The sequence below is a fragment of the Furipterus horrens genome, unplaced genomic scaffold (assembly GCF_987537825.1).
Source record: "Furipterus horrens unplaced genomic scaffold, mFurHor1.1.pri manual_scaffold_1, whole genome shotgun sequence".
Classification (NCBI taxonomy): domain Eukaryota; kingdom Metazoa; phylum Chordata; class Mammalia; order Chiroptera; family Furipteridae; genus Furipterus; species Furipterus horrens.
Genome location: NW_028327171.1, coordinates 34,676,831 through 34,702,640, shown reverse-complemented (window position 1 = coordinate 34,702,640; position 25,810 = coordinate 34,676,831). Strand labels below are relative to the sequence as shown.

At 39.5% G+C, this 25,810-nt stretch overlaps 1 protein-coding gene across 1 annotated transcript; it reads right to left on the bottom strand.

Moving 5' to 3' along the window:
- Positions 1–2,746: 2,746 nt before the first annotated feature.
- On the bottom strand, positions 2,747–16,821 carry TMEM212 (transmembrane protein 212). The gene is made up of 3 exons (XM_090276069.1): positions 16,651–16,821; positions 5,205–5,264; positions 2,747–3,782 (listed from the first exon to the last, which is right to left on the bottom strand). Exons 1-3 carry the CDS (start codon positions 16,807–16,809, stop codon positions 3,420–3,422), a joined length of 582 nt encoding a protein of 193 aa, XP_090132195.1. The 5' UTR covers positions 16,810–16,821; the 3' UTR covers positions 2,747–3,419.
- Between the last annotated feature and the right edge of the window lie 8,989 nt (positions 16,822–25,810).

Sequence of the window (25,810 nt, the reverse complement as noted above, 5' to 3'; positions counted from 1 at the left end):
TGGAAGTTAGGGCTTCAACATGAATTTGAGGGAGTGACACAGACATTTAGCCTGCAGCACTCACACAATGCCTTTGTGAATTTTTATCAAAATTGTCAAACCCTTTGTGACTCTTTCAAGCATTTTTCACTGTGGTTTTGGCTGGGCACCAATTGACTGAATGCTCACACACCACCACCATGTGACTTTCAACAAGATGCTATCAAATGTTTGTGTCCCCCTCCTTCCCAAATCCATATGTTGAAGCCCTAATTAACACTGTGATAAGATTTGGATGTGTATCAAATAAGAGGTAATAGAGTTGAGATGGGGTCATGAGGATGGAATCTCCATAATGGGATTAGTGCCCTTATCAGAAGAAAGGAATCTTTCTCTCTCCAGGTGCAGGCACAGGAAAGGCCATGTGAGCTCAAGGGAGAAGACAGCTATCCATTTGCCAGGAAGACAGGCTTCCCCAAAACCCAACCATGATCTTGGACTTCCAGCACTCAGAACTATGAGGAAAAAAAATGTGTGTGGGTTAAGCCATAGCATCTATGGTATTTTGTTATAGCAGCTCAAGCTGACTGGGACACAGGATGACTTCAATTCTACTAAACTGAAAGACACAGGGAGAAGAAAGAAATAATGAATGTAGTAATTTCTAAGGGAGTGCTTGATTCATTTCTGAAAACATGTTTTTGAGCTTAAAGAAAAAAACTCTTAGAAGTGAATATTTTGTATCATAATACTAACTGCTACATATGGACCTGAGAAAATTTGATTTTGTTCTGCAATAAAATAAAGTAAAACTACAATTTTCTCCAAATCTTCCTTCAAACCATCACTTTTTTCTTTTTTTAAAAATTTTCATAGTTCTTGAATTTCCTGATATGTAGTATATTTACATAAGAGAATTTTAATTCAGTCAGACACTCAAAAATGCAGCTTTTAAAAGACTTTTCAGTGTTTTGTCTATATATGAAAGTGTGAACCAGTAACGTATTTTACAATATTTATTATCATTTTAAATAAAGTTTTAAAACATTACTTCCTTTTAGCATGTGAAGAATATAACAATGTAACTATATGGAAGTTCATTAAATGTACAATCACTACATAGAATAATGCATCCCAACAAACGGGCCACCTTTCCTTCTAAGAAAGTTGTGTGTTTTCTAAAAATCTGATAAATAGTACATTTATTTTACTGCTGGAAGTTTTGCCTAATATAGCTGAGATTTCAGGCTGCATGTGCTCCTTGCGGGCTCAGGGCAGCATTGTATTTATTAATATCGAACATCATATCCCATTATATCAGCCACTCATCTTCCCTAATGAAACATGATCCGTCACCATTGTGGACTAAGTGGTGTCAAATCATCAAAAAGCACTCACCAAAGACACGCTGCTTATTAAATTTATCTGGAACTCTCACCCAAACTAGTGCTACATATTATGCAGATGGGAAAACAGAGATTCTGTTCAGAAGTGACATTAAGATAATCTTGTGCTAGGAAGAGAGTTTTCACCAGAATCTCTTGGGTCATGTGTTAAAAATGCACATTCCCTGCTTCCAACCCCAGAGTTTCTGACCTAATAGGAATGGTCTTGGATTGGATCGAGAAAGCTGGTTTAGCAAGAATCCTGGGGGATTCTGATGCCATTGGTCTACTTGTGTTGTAGTTGTGTTGGGTTCTATACCTACCTCAGAAATCACACATCAGGAACTGTATCCTGAGCTAGATGGGTCAAGCAAAACTCTGAAGTTGGAAAACTTTGCTTTTTTTTTCAATTATTTTCTCTCTCCCTAGGCATTTTAGGTGGCCTGGCCTTGGGTCTCCATGGGGCTGGCTTACCAAGTTCTTTGTAAATTTTTAATTTTTTTGTTCCTTGCCTTCTATCCTATTTTTAACCTAGATGTTATCAGTATCATATTTAAAATGACAGTCATTAGAAATTAAAAAAAAAAAAAAGATAATCAGGTGTCTGATTAAATAGCCATGCTGAGGGTTTATGGCTGCCAACACTTCAATGTGTTGTTCTAGAAATTTGGGGTGTTCACCACAAGGGAGAAATCTCAAATATGAAACTTCCAGATGGCCTGGCAATACAATGGGGGAAGTAATTTTGGTCTGTTCATCTCAACTCTTGGCGAGCCTCCTTGTATAATCAACTTTGTTCCTAAGAATGTACAGGATTTCCTTTGCAGACTTTTATAGAAGTTCAAGAAGACAAGACTGACCACAAAAGACATGGAGAGTGTCAATTCCTGTCTTTCAGCTTTGGTGGTTAGTATTGATAGGATCAAATTGGGGAAAAAATTAGCTAACATTACTTAAATACACCTGATCCTAATATAATACTGACTTGAATCATGAAACCAATATGAGAGGTTGCCCAGGAAGTTTGTTCAATCCACAAAGCAGTGACTCAGTATCAGTACTTGTAGGAATTTAGAATCAGAAATCACTTGTGCTCTTCTCCCAATGACCCTGCTCTAATCTTCCTGGAGGCCAGAGCCACGGATATTAATAGTCTAGCAGAGGAGAAAAGGTTGGATGACCAAAAGGCACAGAATAAATCTAACCTGATTAAGAGAAATGGCTCTGGGTTCTGAATCTAGACTCATTAGCAAGACTTTGGGCAAGCTCTAAAAACTCTTTAGCCTCAGTTTACTATCTGTAAAATGGGAAGTACACTGATACACAGTAAATATAGTTTATATTTAAATTTAAAAAAATTATTTTATTCATTATTTATTTTTAGAGAGGGGGAAGGAAGGGAGAAATAGAGGGAGAGAAACATTGATGTGTGAGAGAAACATCGATTTCACATGCACTCGCATGCACTCAACCGGGGACCAAGCCTGAAATCCAGGCCTGTGCCCTGACCAGGAAAAGAACCAGTCGCTTTTTGCTTTGCAGGATGACACCCAACCAACTGAGTTACACCAGTCAGGGCTATATTTTTATTATTATCATATAGTTAATATTATTATTAGCCCTTCTGGAAAATGTTAGAAAACTAAATTTGATGTTAGCCTGTATCAGCATCTCTGCTAGAGTAGGAGTAGAAAGAGTGAAAGAGTTTTTATATTGTCTTTTCCAGCCAAGAAGCATGTATATATTTCTAAATGGAATAGAAGCTAAATTAAGATAACCGTATTTGACTAATATTAAAAGTATTAAGGGTACTTTCAATTTCCACACAAAGCTCTTAGTATTTATCTCATTTAGTAACTTTTTAAATTGTGGGTTGAGATAAAAATTAGCTAGTCCTACTTACACCATATCTTCAGTTATCGTATCATTCCAGTCATTCCTGCAAAAACAATTATTGAGCATCTATTATGTGCCAGGCACTGACTAGCATGGTTATACAGGACACAGTGTGAATAAGAGAGACAGACTAAATATTAATATATCAGACTTTCCATTTTAGCATTTTGGAACCACCTCCCCCTTTCTTGAAATTACATTTATGTGTCCATTCCTGATAAGTCTCGCAGAGAGCTTGAGGAACACTGTCAGGGATGCACAGAACATGGCAAAGCTCAGGCACAGGTCAAAGATTTGAAGCGTCAGGTGGTACTCTTCATAGTGTGGTGGATCCACACACACTGATGGGAAGTTTGCATATGGAAAAGGAAAGGCAACTGCATAACCAAGATAGTTGGTCCCTGCAACCCCTGAAAACGAGTAGAAGCAATATGGACCGAGGAGAGCCGATTCCAAGGCTACTGCAAAATGAAGTGGACATCCCATAAGACTCAGAATCACGAAAGTGAAACTAGCTTCCCACTGAAAAGAAAGCAAAAACAAACAGTTATTTTGGGAACTAGATTTTCCAAAAGCTTCTTAGCGATATGAAGAAAGAAATGCCAGGTCTTAATCTCGCCTACTGGACAACAAAGGAGAAATGGGTCACAACTTTCCCTTAGGCCTTTGTGTCCTCCTCTCCAATCTACATCAGCCAACTGGGGCAAAAATGAAATCAATTCCACTTAACAAATATTTATTTATCTCCTGTCATGAGCTGATACCCAGTCTGGGGTGGGAAAAACAGATGAGTAAGTAGAATCTTTGCTCTATCCTAAGGCCTTGCTGATCAGAGTGTGGTCAGGATCCACTGACATCCCCTGTGACAACGTTAGAAATGTAGAATCTCAGGTCACACCCAGATGTACTGAGTCAGAACTTGCATGTCAACTCGATCCCCTGGCGCTTCACATCTACAATCCCAGTTTGAGAAGCACTGCTGTAGCAGTGGGAGAAAGATTTCTAATGAGATCAAGGTAGTCTTTCTATATGGTGGGATTATTTAATAGACTATTAAAATTCAAGATATTATGACATTTTTTTCCAAGGGGAAAGAATGCAGGGAAATTGGAAAGAGATTCCAGATTGAGGAGTTGAGACTTGAAAGTGCATTATTGAAAGCAGAGGAGACTATTGGTCCCTTTCTTCAAGATAAAATTCAGGAGCACTAGCACTGGGTCTGTCCTCCTCAAATGACAGCATTTACAATAACCACAGAGACTTATAGAAAATGTTTGGATCAGGAACCAGATAATAAAAATTTTTATTAAAAACGTAGTTTATCACTAAGATCCATCATATAGTAAGGCATCAAATAGTTGGGATTCAATTATAACAGAAAATCGTATTCTCTGTGTTCCATCCTGAACCATTAACAGTGGAGATTTGATCTTCAGACTCACTCTACCACCCTCCTTTATGTTGTGGAAATAAAAGAGGTTCTGTAATAAAACTGACAAGTCCAATGATGGAAAGTAGCCTCACGGGGTGATCTGATGATCATAAATTCCTAACAGGGCACATCATGGCGGGTAGTCACGCCCCAGGCATATAACTTCTTTAGTAAAAGGTTTATCTTTGCCTTAAGCAAAATCTGTCCATTGTTCTTGTGTATCTAAGGTAAACACACCTTTGAAATATCTCTTTTCAGACCCCTCTTTCTAAGACATAGTCAACCTCAGGAGAGCACAGAACCGTAATTATTCTGTAATCCACCTCCATGTAACTTTCCTTATGCCCCCTCCTTAATTTTAAATGCATAAAAGAAACTGCAAAACTGTTATTCTCCAAAGAAGTTTAGATCTTGCTTCTTGGCAATTGTCATCAGTTTTGGCTCAAATAAAATCTTATAAAAATCTTTACAGGTTTGGATGTTTTTCACATTGACAATATCTACATGTTTACCAAGTGTCTCTGGGTCCACTCTTTGTGAGCCAACAGTAGGAGCACACCAGCTGTGATGGCCTGTAAAAGGAAGATGGAAACATGTCATCCCAGATAGAATGTATGTCTGGAAAGAGTTCAATCTGTTTCACAATTTGACAACTTTATCATGAACCAGAAGAAGGAATAGCAAATGACTAAATGGATTTATGGCTCCAATCTCCTCTTCATCCATAATGACAACGAGGAAAAGAAGCCATCAGTGTCATAAAGACATGATTCATGCAAGCTCAGTTTTTGATTTTCTGTGTTGCCTTTGCCGCCACAATTATAACCTTCACGACAGTAAGGTGTCACTGGAATAGAAGCGTGCCTTTATAACCCTTGCCCATATGTTCTATTTTGATTAATTGTCTATTGTTCATCTTTCTTACAAATTGCTAAAATTGCACATGGGAAGAACCAGAATGGAAATGTGTCACTAAACCCTCTCAGCAGCAGCACTATCTTTTCCTATTTGCTTTCTCTTGAAAAGCCTGCTGGTGGGATACAAATACGTGATTGCTGTTTCTCAAGTAACAAAGATTATCATTAGAATGAATGCATGATGGGGCGTTTATTGTTCTGGGTGCGGTGGTGTCCAGCTTTTCAAAAGAGAGCTCATTATAGTCTCTGCTGAAGAAAAAAAGGCCCAAAGTGCAGAATAAAAATAGTTAAACAAAGAAGAGAATGGTGTCACCAGAGCTGAGCAATAGATTACAAAAAAAAAAAAAAAAAGTTCTGGACTCATCTTTGATTCAGCACCGGGTCTGATCAAGGAGACCTTTGTGGTCATTGAGTCTAGAAATCGTTCCCAACCCATAAATCATTTGTTCCTCGTGAAGAAATATTTTGAGATTAAGAGAGAAAACCAGGAAGAGATGTGCCTGAAATAAGATACAGAATGAAGGACTAAATATAGTACCACTTAGGTTTTTGACAGAGAAATAAACATGAATGCATACATAGTATCAACAAATTTAAGGGGGAAAAAACTCAGAACTTTGACCAATGTGGTTTTGTGGTATGCTGCTTTTGTAGGTCTGGGTCTGGCATATTTGTTATTTTGAGACCTAGCTTTTCATTTCCCTGGCATATTTTGGTTTGAATGTCGGATTTAGAGAACTTGAGATAGAGGGGAAAAGCAGACGCACACACACTCACACAAAACTTCTCCTGTAGCTAAGTCTGAAATTCCATACTTGGCATCGCCATACCCTGAAACTCCCATGGATAAAAACAGAACCATCTGTAGTCAAAAGGGGTTGGCTTGATCCTGCAAGAGAAAAGTTTCCAAGGGACCCTCTGGAGGTTGAGCCAGCATAATAGTACAACAAAACAGGAGAATTATTAACAGCAACTGTAACACTGCTGGCTAAGCCCCCTGGGCCAATCTGAGCTTTTAGGGGCAAGGCGCTGGAAGGACACATCACTCCTCTGTGAGAAACACTGAAGCCAAGGAGATAAAAGCAAAGGAGACGCCCCTCTGCTGGTTTAACTCCAAGGTGATAGCTGACATTATCAGATCCTTAGATTCCAGGTTGTCTTAACTACTTTGGCATGAACTGTTTTTCCTTTCAAAAGTTGAAAACTGCCGTTGCAGCTGCCAGCTTGAATTTTGCTTTGTTTACACAAAACTCTGAAAAAAATCTTTCATGGAGTAGGCTGGTGTATGAATACCAGTGACTTGTGAAATCCACCCTGCCAGACCCACGCACCTATCTTTACTGGTGCCCCTCACTTTGCAGGGAGATAGTGGGAGGATGTCCCCCCAGCAGCCACGGCCTTCCCCTTTTATTTTCTCTTAAAACTTTTGTTTTTAGATGGGGAGGGGAAATGAATAAAGAAAAAGGAAGAGCTTTGGGGTAGCAAAGAAGTCCAGTGGGAAAAGGAAAATTAAGGAAGAGAGGGTCTGTGAGGTACGGAATTGTGCCAAGCAGGGCAGTCAGGTTAGGGAAGGACAGAGAGGGGATGTGCTTAGACGGGTTGTTGACGTGCTCTTGGGACAGTTCTAGGGACAGTACTTGGGTTTTGCAACAGTTGCTGCTAACACTGATTGCATGATAACTGTGAACCCTCCCACTAAATCTTTATTTTATTATTTTCTTAAAAGATTTTACTTATTTATTTATTTAGAAAGGAAAGAAAGGAGAAAGAGAGGGAGAGAAACATGAGTTGGGGTTCCCTCCTCTCACATGCCCCCAACCCAGGGGACCTGGCCTGTAACCCAGGAATGTGCCCTTTTAAGGGATAAAGAAGCCAGTGACTCTCAAACCAGTAGGAGATAATTAACGGATGAATCACGGAAAAGGGGCAAGGAAATGACATTCCGCAGCTCCTCACACATATCTCTGGGATCAAAAGGAGGAAGACTGTCATCACCAGACACAGGGAAATGGGAAGATGTAGCTAGATAACTTTGCAAATAAGTTGGAGATAGACCTATAACTAGATTACCCTTAGTTAATCACGCCCTGGGTTAAGTAGTTAATTGTGTTAGATTGTAAACCCGGATTAACCAGTAATGGAGAAATGGGGGAGAAGAAGAGGGGAGGGGGAGCTAACCACTTTAGTATAAAACCAGTTTTCTGTGTCTACTTCGCGCACGCATGCCCCTGGCTGGCTCTGCGCCTGACTCTGAAGAATCATGAATAAACACCTCTCTTTGCTTCTCAAGTCCTGTGTCCCAGTGTTTTATTGTGAGCATTTTTCACACCCTCACCCAGAATAGAACTGGCAACTTTTCGGTTTGTGGGATGATACCCAGCCCACTGAGCCACATCAGTCAGGGCTCCCACTAAATCTTTAAATTGCTCAAGTAATGGATGCAGTTCCCAGAAGCAGATGAATTGAAAGAAGCAAGGAGCAGTCACAACAGAAACAGAAACTTTGAGAGGAATCATTTTAATATGGGCTAAGTTATTCACTTATGAATATCTATTGTAGCTCTACTACAAACTAGAGGTGTGATAGATACTGTGCAGGTAGAATAATGACAACAGTTAACATTTATTGAGCACTTACTTTCTGCCAGGCACTATCCTAAACACTTCACATGTGTGTTCCCTCATTAGACCCTTATGATGTAGATCTTCTACTTTTTATTTTTATTTTTTTGACAGAAGCTATTATGTATATAATATATATTATAATTACTGTGACTTTACCATAACTATAACTGGAACTAATCATAATTTTATTCAATTTTATATCATTCAACTTTCTTCTCTTCTCCCTTCACCCCCTATCCCAGTCAATCCTAGCTGTCCTGCTGATTAATTTAAAGGCGGGAATAATCTATGTACTTTTTAAAACGAAGTACACAGACGCTAAGTAAGATGAACAAGCTCAGCAAGTAATAATTATACAAATAATGTTCAAAACATCAATTCAGAAGAACCTGTGCATTCCTATGTTCATAGCAGCGTTATTTACAATAGTCAAGAGTTGGAAACAGCCAATGTGCCCATCCATAGATGAGTGCATTAAAAAACTGTGGTATATTTACAAAGAGGAATATTATGCAGCAGAAAAAAAAAATCCCTACCTTTTGCGACAGCATGGATAGAACTCTAGACTATTATGCTAAGTGAAATAAGCCAGTCGGAGAAAGACAAATTCCATATGATCTCACTCATGGGAGGAATCTAATGAACAAAATAAACTAATGAGCAAAATAGAACCAGAGGCATAGAATCATGGAACAGACTGAGAGCAGTAAGAGGGGAGGAGGGAGGTGGAGAATGTTTGAAAGAGGGTGAAGGGATTAGTCAAAGAACATATACAAAGGACCCATGGACATGAACAGCAGTGTGGGGATTGTCTGTGGGAGTGGGGGTGGGCAGGGGAGAAGGGATGAAGGGGGTAAATTGGGACAACTGTAACAGCATAAACAATTAATAAAAGAATAATAATAATTCCAATTCTTAATGGAATTTAAAGTCCAGGTGGGAGAGTAATGCACATATAAGAATGTGCACAAAATTAGGCAAGAAGGGCGAGTGTTTTCTGTGTGAGAAGAGTTCAACGGCAAGATACCACTTCCAGGGGGAACAACCACTGATGAAGGCACCAGGAAGGAAACAGGACCTTGAAGGGGACCAAAGTTTTGCTACCTTGAAGTTACACTTGACTGACCTCACCATAGTGTCTCATACGGATGGTCATTGACTCCTAGGAGGCAGAAAACAATAGCTGGGTTCTGATTAATGGTCACGAGGTTTATGCCCCTGGCAGGCTGAAAAAGATAACATCTTAATCTAGTTAAGTTTCATCTCCTGAGTCAGTAAGGCAGGACGACCCACTTGGCTCCCTCTCCTTGAAACTGGTTCTGGGTTCCAGAGCTGACTTCAGAGTTGTCCTCAAGACCTGAAGAATGATTTATTTACTCTTTTCTCACTTCTGACCAATCAGCTCCTAACAGACTCCAAATTCCTAACCTACAGTGTCTTGTGATTTTGCCTTATATAATCTGTAACCTGTGTGCCATGGGGGAGACAGTTCTTTCAGGACATGAGGCTGCCTGTCTCCAGGTTGGTCAATTCTCATAAACCAATCCCTTTCTTTACTGCAAACCCCCCACTTGTGTGCATTTTTTGGCCAAACTGCACAGGCTAAATGAACTTCATCATTGGGCTTCAGTAACAATTGGATGTGATGGGGTGTGAGTGGGACTGAGGGTGGGCTGGTTTCAGGTGGTGCAACCCAAAACACAAGTCCTCAGACCAGCAGGACAAGTCCCTGGGAACTTGCCAGACATGCAGAATCTCAGGCTTCACTTCCCGTTGACGGAATCAAGAGTCTGCATTTTAACGAGATCCCCAGATGATTCGTGAGCACATTAGTTTGAGAAGCACTAATTTAGAGGAAAGAATTGAGTCAAACATCACTCCAAGGTTTGAAATTGGGTTGGAAGACAAGGAAGGCAGGGGAAAAAATTGTTGCTTTTGATGGTAAGACAATAAACTTTTTTTTGACGAGCTGAACTTAAAGAAGTTTAGGATATCTAAGTGGAAAATTGACCATCAGGTGGTTGGAAGTCACAGGACTGTTGAAGCTATAAGAGACTTGAGTGCTGGTGAAATTGAATCCTTCCTGTAACGGAGGAGGAACCTGGAGCTGCATGGGTAGGTCTAGCTCTACCTTTCTCCCAACTTCCCAGCTCCAAGCAGAGCTCTAAATGAAGTTCTTTTGCTCACCATTGACCAAGTCACTGGACCCTCCAGGCTTCAGATCTTGTAAAACTCATGATACTTTGGTTTCTTCATCAGAGCTTGTCTTGCAAGCCAGGTTTTCCAGGATTAAAGTAGAGGTCAGTCCTTAAGGTGCTATGATCTCCTTGCTGCATACTTTCTAGTAAGTGATGCCGTTATTTATTTATTTATTTATTTATTCTTAAATATTTTATTGTTTATGCTATTACAGTTGTCACAAATTTCCTCCTTTTCTCCCCTCCACCCAGCCTACCCGCCACTCCCACAGGCAATCCTCACACTTTCGTTCATGTCTGTGGGTCCTTCGTATATGTTCTTTGACTAATTCCTCCATCTTCTTTCAACCAGTGCATACTTCCCCCCTCTCCTCTTACAGCTATCTTCTGTTCCATGTTTTTATGCCTGATTCTATTTTGCTCATTAGTTTATTTTGTTAATTAGATTTCTCTTATAAGTGAGATCATATGGTATTTGTCTTTTACCAATTGGTTTATTTCACTTAGCATAATAGTCTACAGTTCCATTCATGCTGTCAAAAGTGTAAGAATTCCTTCTTTTTTATTGCTGTGTAGTATTCCATTGTATAAATGTACCACAGCTTTTTACCCACTCATTTACTCATGAGCACTTAAGCTGTTTCCAGATCTTGGCTATTGTAAATAATGCTTCTATAAACATAGGGGTGCATAACTTCTTTTGAATTGGTGTTTTGGGATTCTAGGATATATTCCCAGAAGTGGAATTGCTGGGTCAAAAAGCAGTTCAATTTTTTATTTTTGAAAAGGTTTCATTTATTTCTTTTTAGCGAGAGGGGAGAGGAGGGAGAAAGAGAGGGAGAGAAACATTAATGTGTGGTTGCCTCTTGCATGCCCCCAACTGGGGACCTGGCCTACAACCCAGACATGTGCCCTGACTGGGAACCAAACCAGTGACACTTTGTTTCACAGGCCAGTGCTCAATTCACTGAGCCGCACCAGCCAGGGCCATGTTTAATATTTTTGAGGAGACTCCATACTGTTTTTCATAGTGGCTGCACCAGTCTGCATTCCCACCCTCTGTGCACTGGATTTCCCTCTTCTCTGCAGACAATGCCTTTAAATAACAAGTTCGGGTTGGCAGAATAGAACCAGAAGAGTCCAAGGACCAATATTTATGAAGAATTTAGAAAGCTTTGAATGAAAGGCTCTGAACAAATACAAAGCAATATGCCACTTGTTAATATCTATCTCTTACAAATCTCCAAAGAGACGTGGAGTCATTTGCAAAGGAAAATGTCAATAAGTCTGAAGTGTTTAAATGATCTTTTCACCAGAGGAAGATACACTTTGCAGGCAAGTTGAGAAAGATTGGCAAGGAAGGTTGTGAAATGAGTCAGAGATCTTTTGAAGTTGATCCTGATCAGACAGCGCTGTGGTTCAGGAGCAAACTCACTAAAAAAAAAAAAAAAGAAAGAAAGAAAGAAAGAAAGAAACTGCATATCAAATCTAAACATTATTGAAAAAGTGAGCACTCATTGCTTTCCTTTTTATGAGGGATTTTTTTTTTTTTCTGCTTTAGTATAAATACCCGCTTGATCTTTAATTTTTGCAACCTAATTAGAGTTCAACTGTAAGGAATTCTGTACCACAGCATGGAAAGCATGGGATTTACTTACTTATCAACAATGTTTATCGAACAATATTTATTGAAAATCTAGTATGTTACTCACTCTCTTCCAAGTGCTGGAAATACAGCAATAAGCAAAGCAGAAAAAAAATCTCTGCCCTTTTACAATATACATTGGAGGAGGGCAAACAAACAATAAATAAATTATATTTTTAGTATATTTTATTGATTATGCTATTACAATTGTCCCAATTTTTCCCCCTCTGCCCCCCTCTGCCAGGTAACCCCCTTCCATCCAATGTTGTCATTTACATGTTCAAGTTTTGATCTTCTTTTTCTTAAATAAATCCTTTTCCCATTTCATGTAATAATGACCTGGTGATGATGAACTCCTTTAGCTTTACCTTGTCTGGAAAGCACTTCATCTGTTCTTCCATTCTAAATGATAGCTTTGCTGGACAGAGTAATCTTGGTTGTAGGTCCTAGCTTTTCATCACTTTGCATACTTCTTGCCAGTCCCTTCTTGTCTGCAAAGTTTCTTTTGAGAAATTTGCTGGTAGTCTTATGGGAACTCCTTTGTAGATAACTCTCTTCTTTTCTCTTGCTGCTTTTAAAATTCTCTTTATCTTTAGCTTTTGGCATTTTAATTATGATGTGTCTTGGTGTGGTCCTCTTTGGGTCCAACTTGTTTGGGATTCTCTGTGCTTCCTGGATTTGTATGTCTATTTCCTTCACCAAATTAGGGAAGTTTTCTTTCATTATTTTTTTCAAATAAGTTTTCAATTTCTTGCTCATCCTCTTCTCCTTCTGGCACCCCTATGATTCAGCTGTCAGTATGTTTAAAGTTGTCCCAGAGATTCCTAAGACTCTCTTCATTTTTTTTTTTTTGTTTGTTTGTTTCTTCTTTCTGTTCTGGTGAAATGTTTATTTCTTCCTTTTGTTCCAAATCATTTATTTGAATCCCAGCTTCCTTCCCATCACTGTTGAAGCCTTGCGTATTTTTTTTTATTTCACTTAGTGTATCCTTTATTTCATCTTTTATTTTGTGGCTATACTCAATGAGTTCTCTGAGCATCCTGATCACCAGTGTTTTGAATTCTGCATCTGATAGTTTGGCTATCTCCAGTTTGTTTAGTTTTTTCTGGGGTGATGTTCTGTTCTTTCATTTAAGCCATATTCCTTTGCCTCCTCAATTTGGTGGTCTTCTTTGTTTGTTTCTGTGTATTAGGTAGAACTGCTTTTACTCCCTTAGTAGTGTGGTCTATGTAGAAAATGCACCTTTAAATAGTGTAGGGCGGAGCCTTAGGTAATTACCAGGTAGGGCAACCCATTTCACTGCTTTGTGGCTCTGTGTGTGTATGTGGGAGTGGGGGGTGGCTAGGAGAGGGAACAATGTTACTGCCTGGCTTCTGAAGGACTGCCCAGCATTCACCTCTGCTTCCAGCCACCTTACCTACCTCCTTTATGCAATCCAGCTGCTGCCCTGGGTTTTGCAAACATTCTAAGCCTGTGCAGGAATGAGTGAAAATTCAGCAGTTTCTTCCACTGCCCAATTCCCCCCCCACACACACTGGTTTTTACAGCTGGAGGTAATGGGGGTTTATCTTCCTGGTGCTGGAATCTTGCACTTTACAGTCTGGCCTGAGGCTGGGATCATTCGCTCCCAAGATATCACTGCTGGCTTTTACCCAGCACATGAGAAAGTGGCACTGTCTGTTCTGCAGCCACCACTACCTCTCTGCTGCTCCTACCCATCTGGAAGAATGTAGCTTCTTTAAATCCTTGGTTGTCAGACTTCCATGCAACTTGCTTTTCTGACAGTTCTGAGTGTTATTTGTTTTTGATATATGGTTATAATTTTTCCTGTGGTTGCCTGAAGAGGTGAAGCATGTCTGCCTATGCCTCCATCTTGACTGGAAGTCAATAAGTAAATTATATAATAGAGTAGACGGTAATAAGGGTTTTGTGGAAAAATTAGAGCAGGGAATGCCTATTGTGGGGGGAAGTTTGCAAATTTCAGTAGGGTAATGAGGGAAAACATCAGTGGGAAAGTGACATTTGTTCAAAGAATTAAAGGAGGTTAGGGAACAAGCGACGTGTGGGAAAAGGCTTCAGGCAGAGAATAGGCAATACAAAGGCCCTGAGGCAAAAACATACCTTGGCATATTTGCAAACAACAAGCAACCAGTGTGATGGGAAAGGAACGACTAAGGGAGAGTGGTAGGAGATGAAGTCCAGGAGGTAAACAGAATGGGGAGCTCAGCAAGTCCTCAGGTGGCAAGGGATTAGGAACAAAGGATTTGGACAGAGAGGCAGCACCAATGGAAGGCGCAGTATCAACTATCACTTGTATAGCGCTTTAATATTGGCAAAGCTCTTTATTATACAGTCTTTGTTCACATGTTTATTTTCACTGAGCATTTTAGGATTAGACAGTTTTACATGGAGTCTCTTTCCCTGGAAAGTACCCCCATTTTACAGACAAAGGCAACTGGAAACTGGCTAAGTGAGGTTTCTGCTCCTGACCACATACCAAGAACATCAAGGTTAGGAATTGAACATAGACCCTGCCTCCTCAAATCCTACCTCTCCAACTCCACTTCCTTTGACTGTCACTGTTAAAATAAAATAGCCGCTGACTGGCTCCATGCTGGAGACATATCATATTATTTCTCTGGGTCTAATTGGAAAACAGATGTTTGTTCTATAACAAACATATATTGAAATTACCAATATCAAACCTTACTAAGTCACCAATATCTGTTGACTCTATTACAATAGACTTTGCAGGGAGAGGCAAAGAATTATTAGAAAGGGACACTTGGTTGGGCTATAATTGTGATTTTGTTAAACTTTGTGTCAGTTCTGAAGTCAAAATTTTTAAAAAGTTAAATAGAATAAAAATATCAAATTCATTTCACAGAGAAGCTTAAGTATGGTTTTGTGAAACCTTTGTTATATAGATCTCGTTATTTGTATGTATCAATATCTATCTATTTACCTAGAGAAAAATATGTAATAGAACTACATAACATTTCCGATGTAAAACATTTTTTTACCCTGTGTCATTAACAGAGTTTGGAAGCTGCTTGACTAAATGTAATGGCCATATTTCCATTCTGGTAGATGTTTAATAAATATTTCTTTGAATGAACATTGGATAGGTGTTAGGGAGAAGAGCAAAGGACCAAGCCTGTAGTGGTGGATGTGAAAGAATGTATCTAAAAAGAAAAAAGAGAAACACCATCAAATGGTCTTCTCATTCAGTTCGATACTTCCACCATCCGGCTTGCCCCCATCTGCACACCATTATTAAATCCTGCTAGACCGAGTTCTATTAACATCAAGACTTTTGCTTTATGCTGTGTTGTATCACAAGCATGTAGTAGGCTATGAGTACATATTTATTTAAAAAGGTAGATTGAAATTATATTTCCTAGGGTCTCACTTTTAGGTAATATCACAGTTAAAGTCTGATTTTGTTAGGACTTAAAATGTTGCCCCTCCCAGGAGTGACTTCATTTTAATAGAAAACTTCTTAAGACCAAAAGCCTACAAAATTGAATTCTCTAGTCTTCATTGGTGGATGTCAGGTAACTCGAGAAATAATGAGAGAAGGATTTGTTGCACCTGTGCACCTCTGTAACTCCTCAATCCCACCTCCCTGAAGCCAGGGCTGGCCATGCTCACGTCTTTGACCCGCTGAGTTGATGTGCCAGTTTGGTTCTTCATCTGTGCAATCAGTCAATGGACAGACACTGAGCACCTACTTGGTGCCAACTTGTACTTGTCACACACACACCTTCCTAAGGAACTGGGAAGTTTGTGAAGTTCATCACCCAACTTCTTGAATTACCTTCAGGTCCAATAGTTGTATACAGAGAAAAAGAATGGGAGAACTAAGATTTTGGGCGTGCCAATCAGGGTCATTAGACACACATCAACATTTCTAATGAAAGCATTAGTCTGAAAGTTATTTTACGTTGTTTTCAATTTTAAAAATACTTTTCATGGTTGATTTTTTAAATTGAATGTATTGGGGTGACATTGGTTAATAAAATTATATGGGTTTCAGGTATATACTTCTATAGTACCTCACCTATATATTTTATTGTGTGTTCACCCCCCCAAGTCAAGTCTCCTTCCATCACCATTTATCCCCCCTTTACCTCTTTTACCACCCCACCCCCTTTTAAATTCCAATTTCAAAAGAAATTTCAGTTTCTCAGACTATCAGGGTGAGGAGATTAAATAAAATAAGTTTTTAAGAATTTCTTTTTTATTTTTGCTATAATCTCATTAAAAAAATTTTTATTGTATTTTTTCATTACCATTTAACCCACTTATAGTTTCTTCCCCCCAGGAATTTCTTGAACAGTGTTTCTGTTATAGTATACATAATATACAGTACACATGATAAAATTATTTTAAGAAAAAATTCTATATTTAAAATGCAACTAATAGAAATTAATGTTCTAAGGTAAATTCTGATTTTCTATAGAATTTTTACTTTTTCATATTGTTGCAAAACTTACAAAGGACATGTTATTCTGTTTCCACTTTCCCTCTTTCCTAATTCTCTCAATATATGTAGTAAAATGTTTTCCTACCACAGCTCCATTCCAAATGGGACAAGCAATCCAGACACTCCATCCCGTGAAGCAAAACTTGTAAGAAAAGGCTGGGAAGAAGGCAATAACTCCAGAGAAAATACTGAGAGCCCCCAAGGTAATGAGAACCCAGCCAGCAGCCTGGAAGAGGCACTGCATTTTCCTCTGTGACTTGGGTCTTTGGTCTCAAAGATGTTCTGTTACCAAAACATGAGGGTATATCAGGCCTCAACAAACAGAAGTTTCTTAGAGACAGTAGCTATGACACATGTGGACTGTTGATCTACTTGGAAACAAGATTCTAATTTGTTTGACCTACGATAATAATATGTAATGAAATAATCCTTGACATAGATTTGACACAATAAATTATCATACTAGTTTACTTGAGAGAGAGAGAGGGAGAGAAATTAGTCCTTGTTTGGGTTACTGCCTTCATTCCCTTCATTCTGCCCTGTCCCTGGGTGGGGTGGGGTGACCACTTCCTGGCTTAATCAGATTCAAAGCCTTGCTGACTGAGCTAATTGTTTCTCCACTCAACCTGCCTGGTGGTTCCTGCATAAAGCCAATATCCTTAGTGCACAATAGATCCACATTCCCAGCACAATTTCCCACAAAACAGAAAAATAAGCACTTGGATCACTTTTCACTCCATTTAATTTAAGTGACTTAAAGCAAAAATAAGATCTCTTCCCCTTCAAAGTTAAATTCTATTACAATTATAAATTTTGTAATAAATAATTTTGATATGAACTTATTCCTAAATAGGCATGCACTTCATTCTGAAGTTCTGCATTATTTTCACTAAACTGGCTTCACCCTAATTATTTTATTAGTAATTTAATTATCAAGTAAAGTGCAAAGATAGAAATGTACGCAGTTGTAAAATAAACTTTGAGAACTGATTTATTAGTAGATAAAATAATGACTATTATTGAGTCATAATTCAAATTATAGTTGGGGCTTATGTAAATTTTTCATTTTTATTTATTTATTTATTTATTTATTTTAATATGCTTTATTGATTATGCTGTTACAGTTGTCTCAATTTCTTTTCCCTTTGTTCCCCTCCACCCAGTGACCCCCTTCCCTCCAGTTGTCCCCCTTTAGTCCATTCCCATTGGTTGTGCATATAGTTCTTTTCAACATCTTCCTGTCTACTCCAGTCTCTCCTACTATGCTCCTTAATTCCTGTACCATCAACCTCCCTTTCCACCATTCCCCCTCCCTGCTGACCTCCCCCCAAAATGCTCCCCATACCTATACTTCTTTTCCCACTCTCATTGCCTACTTAGTTTGCCTTTGTTTCGATTCCCTAGCTTCTGTTGTTGGTTGTTGTGATACAGTTTTCATTTTAATGTTCATAGTTTTGATCCTTTTTCTCCTAAACAAGTTCCTTTAACATTTCATATAACAGTGGTTTGGATCTGATGAACTCCTTCAGTTTTACTTTGTCCTGGAAGCACTTTCTCTGCCCTTCTATTCTGAATGACAGCTTCTCTGGATAGAGTAATTGTGGTTGTAGGTTTTTACTTTTCATTACTTTGAATATTTCTTGCTAATCCCTTCTTGCCTGCAGAGTTTCTTTTGAGAAATCAGCTGATAGTCTTATTGGGACCCCTTTGTATGTAATTCTCTTCTTTCTTGCTGCTTTTAAGATTCTCCCTTTAATCTTAACTTTTGACATTTTGATTATAATGTGTCCTGGTGTGGTTCCCCATAGGTCCAGTTTTTTTTTGGAACTCTCTGTGCTCCCTAGACCTGCAAGTCTATTTTCTTCCCCAAGTTAGGAAAGTTCTGCTTCATTATTTTTTTCACATAATTTTTCAATTTCTAGTTCTTCCTCACCTTCTGGCAACCCTATGATTTGGATGTTGGCCCGCTTATAGCTGTCCCATAAGTTTCTGAGCCTCTCCTCATTTTCCTCACTTTTCGTTTCCTCTTTCTGCACTGGTTGATTGTTTGTTCCTTCCCTATGTTCTGATTTGTTGATTTGATCCCTGGTTTTCTTTCCCTCACCACTAGTTTCATATGTGTTTTCATTCATTTCAGCAGGGAGAGCCTTCATTCCTTCCCTGTCTTGTTTAATATCTGCTGTTAGGTCTGTAAGCATTTTTATGACCAAAGCTCTGAACTGTGCCTCAGAAAGATTTTCTATCTGCTGCTTCATTAGATTAGATATTTGCTGTCTGGTCAGCTGTGTGATTGGGATCTCTATCATGATCCCTGCCATCCTGACAGTTTTGTATTTACCTTTGCTTCCTGGGCGGGGCTGTCATGCCTCCTACGCTATAGGGGGCAGAGCCCCATGCACTCATCACAACCAGGTGACCCTTCTCACCACACTGGCATTTTGCGTGGGGGTGGGTGTCCAAGATGGATTCCTGCCGTTCACTCTCTGCTGAGAGACCGGGAGCCTCCTCCTCCATCCCCATGCCCTCCAGCCTCACAGTCTCAGGCAATGGGGTCTGCCTTCCCCAGCGTTAGAATTGCGAGCTGACAGGTTTGGTCTGCAGCTGGAGATGCTCCCCAGGCGCTTCTTGCCTCCCCTTAAATACAGGTTTCTATGCTCACCGCTGTCCCACTGGCAGCCACCACTGCCAGCACACCTTGACCTCTCCACCCCGGCTTTGCCCCTCCCACCTATCCAGACAAGCACCACTTGTTTATAACTTCATATGTTGGACTTCCACATAGCTTTATTTTCTGGAACTTCTGGTTATTTCTGGTTTTGCAGTAGTTGTATCCCTTTTTGTTGTGGAGGGACACGGAACTTGTCAGTCTAGGCCTCCATCTTGGCCGGACGTTGTCTCCTGATCTTGACAGGTTTCTGTGTTTGTTTGCTTCTGTGTCTTAGGTAGAGCTGTCGTTCCTGTTATGTTGTTAGGGGCAGAGCCTGGGCTTATGTAAATTTAAGCAATTACAAAATTCATCTCTTGCATTTGAAAGTGGTGCATATGTGCCTTTGACTGATAGGACATGTTTGAGTGTCTGTACCAAGATAATATCTTGAAAATACAGATTTTATTCTGAAGCTATCAGAATAACTTTCCTGTTCAATATTAATGTCTTATTCCTTATTTAAATGATGAAAAATAATTTTATGGATGGAAATGCAGTGGTTTATAACATGAATTTTAACATCAGACAGAGCTAGGATCCTGTTCTTATTGCAGTCTCTTCCAGGGCAGGGTCAAGTTACTTAACTTTCTAGGTCTATTTCTTCATATGAGAATTGGGAATAAGTTAGTGTTTATCTCACCAGGTGGCAATTGAGAGGACTAAATGAGACAACACATGTCAAATGCTCAGCACTGAGCTCTGCACAGCAAAGATGTTCAGTTAGTTAGTTACCTGTCCTTATGTTGGGACATTCATCTTGGGAGTTGTTTTAGCATGGGACCGAGGCACAGTCATTATTGCTGCTTTTATCTATCATCTAGTAAACATTAGGTTTGACTCTTTCTGATGAATTTGGTAAAAGCTCCCAAAAAAACCTCCCATGTATGGTGAGGAGAGAAGCTTCTCTCTGAGTCTCTGCTTTTTCTCTCTTTCTGTCTTTAGTAGCCATTACACAGTGTGACCCAGATTTTGAAGCGGTTGTCTTCTTGGATGTACAGAATCCAGGAAACCAGCTCAGGCTTTCCGGTGTAGCTGTGATTTCCCATCTTCTCTCAACACTGTGGGAGTATATTCTCTGATTTTTTTCTAATGTCACCAGATAAATTTCACAAGGGCAGATGCTTACAAATCTTACACATCCCCTAGATCAGCAATTTTCAACCTTTTATCATCTCATGGAACACATAAACTAATTACTAAAATTCTGCAGCACATCATAAAATATATTTTTTGCCTATCTGATGAAAAAAACAGGTATAATTTTGGATCATTTACACTGGACAGCTATTGTTATGTTGACTGTTGTCATTTTTTTATTTGGCAATCTCAGGGAAAAGAGGTCAGTGCTCATGACTAAATAGTTCAACACTGCATGTCTTGAAAATTCTTGTGCCATACCAGTGTACTGTGGTACATCAGTTGAACATTGCTGCCCTAGATGTATAAGACATTTCCAAGACCAAGAATTGTGTCTGGCCCAGAGTAGTGTACATTTTTTGAATTTACGAATGCATCAGAATTTCTAGCTATGCATTTGGGGCCCTGTGGGTCTGCCAAGTGTGTATCTCTCTTTGTGTGTGTCCACTGTTGCCAGGGCATGCTGATGTTAGTGTGTTCCCTTGTTGCAGAGGGAAGGGGCCTGTCCTGAAGAAAGACTCATTTGTGTTAGTATTTGGTTTGAGCTGTTTTGACTCTTTCCTTTACTTTTATCTCAAGGTTATAACTACATGGTATGTCAATATACTGTGGGTCAGATCACTCTCTCCTGTTTGCATGTTTGGAAAAAAAAGACTGTTGAAATACTCATGTTAAACAGTACAAAGATGGCAAACAAAGAGAATATTTTTTGTTCTCATGGCAGGGGGGTAGAGGGGCTCTTTTCGTGTTTGTAACACTGACAGGCTAACCCTGACACTACCAGTGGGACTGGTAAACATAAATTTATTAATGATTAGATGAGTTTGCCACTTAATATAACAAAGAGAAGGAACAGATAGAACTAGGGATTTCTCTCTGTGTTTTCCCAGCTGCACCTTTCTGCAGCAATCTTTCCACATGAATTTTCCTAAAGTAAGGAGAGTTTTAGGGAGGGCAGCTACTGGGAAAGAAGAGAAAGTGTAATTCTGCTCCTAGCCCAGCTTCCTCTCACATCTCTGTGTTCTCGGTGTCCTGCAGCTGACAAGGTTCACAGGGCCCCTGTGCCCTCCAGATCCCTTCGCTCCCATTTGGCACTAATTTACTGAAAGGTGTGTTTGTAATCTTGGTGCAGGTGGTGGAGTCAAGGTCTTTGCAGGCTGCCTTGCAGACCCTACCTTCCCCATTACCCAGGAGCTCCCCCAATCTTGGCTTAGGGAAGAATGGTAGAAGTTCCACCAAACTCTTCAATCCAGCTTTGCCACACACACACACAAAAGCACTCCCCAGACCCCCCAAAATGACATTTTCATTCCAACACTCACCCATGCATCCCCTGAAAAAGAATGTACTTGCCCTCCCAAAGCGGTGGGATGATGTCAGTGATGCTGAAGGAGAGAAGCTGATTTGAACATTCTCTATCCTTTTAGATATATCCCCTTGCATATGAACCCTAGAAATCACAACTCTGGCTGTGCTATAGCCTTCGGTTTTTGGTTTATTTTTATAATTAGGTTTCAAAGCTACAGAAGGGGCCCATTTTCTTTTCGCCAAGATAAAAGAAAATAAAGCCCTAAACAAAAGATAAAATTAAGATGCTTTATTTTCCCAGAAGCTTCAGATGGCTAGCTTTATTTGTTCACACATCAAAGAGGTAGCACCTGTAGTAGAAAGAGCATGAGCTTTGGCATCAGAAAGGACTGGATTTGATACTGAGAGTTTCATCTGATATATACAAAAGAAATGAAAACATTAGAAAATCAGTACTCTGCTAACCCCAATGTAGTAACTGATTAAAACACAATTGGAAAGGATGCCTTTACAATTGAAAATATGGCAGTCACTCTCTTAATCAGGTGATCAAACTTCATATCACCAATACCAGGACAAGTGACATCATTGCCTTCTGATATGACACAATGGAAGTACACACTGTCATCCTGTAGTGTTTTTGGCAAAAACGTTTAGCCTGAATTCAATCCCAAAGAAACAATTGGACAAATTCAGATTACTGGGACATTTTTTTAAACAAAGTACTAGCCTTGACTAGTCAAAATTGTCCATGTCATGAAAGATATTTAAAAAGTTACTGGAACAACAGGGGAAACTTAAATATGGCATTGATACTAGACAATACTGTGTATCAATGTCAATTAGGTACCCTGGGAGTATAAATGCCACTATGGTTATGTAAGAAACCATCTTATTGGTGAAACCAAGTAAATTAGTGTTCTTTAGCTTTCTTTCAAAAGTTTCTGTAGGTTTGAAAATTTCAAATTAAAAGGTGGGAGAACAAAAGGGAACAATATTTAGCTTTACTTTTGCATAAAGGGAAGGGCCTCACTTTTAATCAGGTATACAGCCATGATGGTTCAATAACCTTGAGAATGTTGATGAATGCAGGCCCCAGCATAAGAAATATGAGGCAAAGCTGCTCTGCTCTCCTTCAGGACCAGACAGAAACCATCTTCCTAGAACGGGATCGATGCAACAGGTGTGCTAGGTTATACTGTGCAGATGTGCCACTTGTGCAGACACAACGATCTTTTTTTGCCTTTCCAAATATTCCAGTTTCTTAACTGGCTGAAAAGCCTTTCCAATACTCATTCGTAATGCACATTTACCGCAGCTTTTTACTGGCTGTTGGACTTCAACTTTGAGTGAACCCTCTCTTCTCGTAATGGCTCGGGGTTTAAGGAGAGCAAAGTTCAATTTTTATCATCCCTAACTGGGAATTGTCAAATTTAAAGCCTTCCAATCTGCAAGATGTTTGGGCCTAAGTAGAGATTTGTGCATCAACTTGGACTTACCTAATTCAGATTTTATCTGCCTTTTGTATATCTGACCCTCAAATGTGTTTTGAAATCATCTGGAATTTATCACAATTTTCCCATGTTTCTGCAAAGCAAAACAACTTAAGTGTGTTACCGGCAAACTTGTGCAGCTCGCTGTCAGTTCACTCTTCCAAGCCTTGCAGCTGCAAGGAAATGCTCTTATTGGCAGACTCTACTGGGCTGGGCAGCCTCCCACAGGCTACTGTCTGTCTCTTGGAAGGGCCGCTTGCTCCTATCCTGTTTTATCACAGAGACAGAGGAGCCACAGAGACAACTGTGATTGCGACAGTGGCTGGGATTGATTGGTGCTTTGGCCACCAGGGAGAGGGGAAGAAAATAAGAAAACAGGAAGAGAGGAACAGTGGGAGTATCTGGGAAGAGGAGTGAAGAAAAGATGGAGAGAAAAGAAGAACAACAAGAAAGGACTCAGATCATAGAGGAAAATATTTCTGAAGCCAAAAACAGCTTCTTGCGTCACTCACAGATCCAAAGCCTGGGTCTGGATAGAATAGATTCTGAGACAGGAGCAATGGGAGCTATAGGCTGTTCATGTACGTTTTATAAAAGATGTTTGTAAGGAGAACAAAAGGGAAATAAACAGAGGAAAAGCCCCCCGCCCCCCCCCCCCCAAAAAAAGAAGTTCTTAGATTGTATTTAAGTCCCTTTTAGGGACATACCTTGAAGTCCTCTTAAATAGGAAACATATATTCATTTAGTCCCTTCTCTGGTTATTTTCAGAAAAGAAAAGAACCAAAAATTGTTTTCTTTCAACTTTTCTGTAGGTTTGAAACTTTCAGATTAATAAGTGGGAGAACAAAAATTAGGTTTATTAATTGCATAAAACGAAAGGCCTAACTTTCACTCAGACATACAATCATGCTGGCTCAACAATTCTTGAGAATTATTGAAAATAAAGAGGCTGCCATTGTTCAATGAGAAACTAAACATGCTTTTTGATCCAATTATGGAACAGATGAAGGGAGAGAAGAATGCTGAGGCTACATTCACGGAAGCCCTCTACAGCTGTCAGTATTGTCCCATTTTACAGATGACAAAACTGAGGTTTTAAGATGTTAAATAACAAAGGTAACACAACTAATTAGTGTTGAATCCTGATTTTTTTCCAAATCCTGATTTTGAACCTAGAAATGCTTGACTCCAAAACATATGTACATCTGAAAATGGAACCATGAAGTCCAGACCTGTACTCAAACCAGGGACATAACAGGAATGAAGCTCTCTCTACAGATGTACAAAGGAGACATAATGAGAACTGCTGACTCTGCTCTCAGTTACAAAAAAAAAAGAAGAAGAAGAAGAAGAAGAAGAAGAAGAAGAAGAAGAAGAAGAAGAAGAAGAAACAAACCAAAACAAACCAAAAAACAAAAACTAACAGATTTTTTGCTATTTCTATTTTAAAATTAGAACAAAGGGACAACTAAAACCAAAGTTTCATTTCTGTGTATTGATGGTATTGATGTAAAAATCCCAGAATTCCTAATTAGTGCATTGTGGTGGCTATTTTCCCATTTTTCAGTGCTTCATGTGTAGGCTCTTACCCCAACATGGAGCTGGACAGGGGTGGGGTGGGGGGATGGCCATCGCATGCTGAATGGCTTTCTCAGGGGCCCCCGGATAAAACAAAATGAATCTAATGAGGAGCAGCCTGGTGCAGTAGAGAGAGACCAGGTCTGTGTGGCCCTGAGTAAATCAAAACTTCTCATAATCTTGTTGTCCTTCTCAGCAACCTTTGGAAGTTAGACTAGATAATTTCTAAGGGTCCCTCTGTATCTACAATTTCATGACTTAAAATAAATCCCCAAAGAGCAAACGTCCCTATGTGGCCAAAATGCCTGTTCCTAAGAAGCCTTTATCAGTAAGAATGTTATCTCCTTGAGGGCTGGAAACTGCCAACCAGATCCCATTCCATCTGGTGTAAGTGATGGACACATAGTAAGCACTGTACACTGCATATTGGCCAACTGTTTCTTGCTGGAGAGGTTTCACCTAGAGCTCCTCTAAGAAGGCCCAATTGACCCTTGTGGCACACAAATAGGCAATAACTGGGAGCCAGCATCCACCAGCTGAATAATTAACAGCCTCTGAAGGACAAATTGGAGATCTCAGCCCAGTTCTGGTGACCGTGTCATAAAATAATTAAAACTTGTCAACAAACACAGCACAGGCCAAGGAGGGCAAGAATTGAAGGAGCGTAAAAATGAATTACTCTTCTTACCAAGCTTCTTGAAAAGGAATGAAAAGCTGGGAGGGAACTGGTAGCATTGGTAGGCATGGAGGTCCTGGTATAGATGAATGGGGAGGTAAAAATTCATTGAGGATCAGGTCATGGCAGAGAATTTACTGGCAAATAAATCCCCATCCACAGGCCAGAAGTGACTTGGTAGGGTGAACCTCTCTAAACCAGTTTCTGATTGGGCAGGAAATAAAATCCTTACTCTGTGTTTTACAAGCAACAATTAAAATATCAGCAGCTTCAATTTTCTACCTGACTTTATTCTGCTTAGCACTTGACTATTTGTTTATTATTTGTCTTCTCAACTAGCATGAAG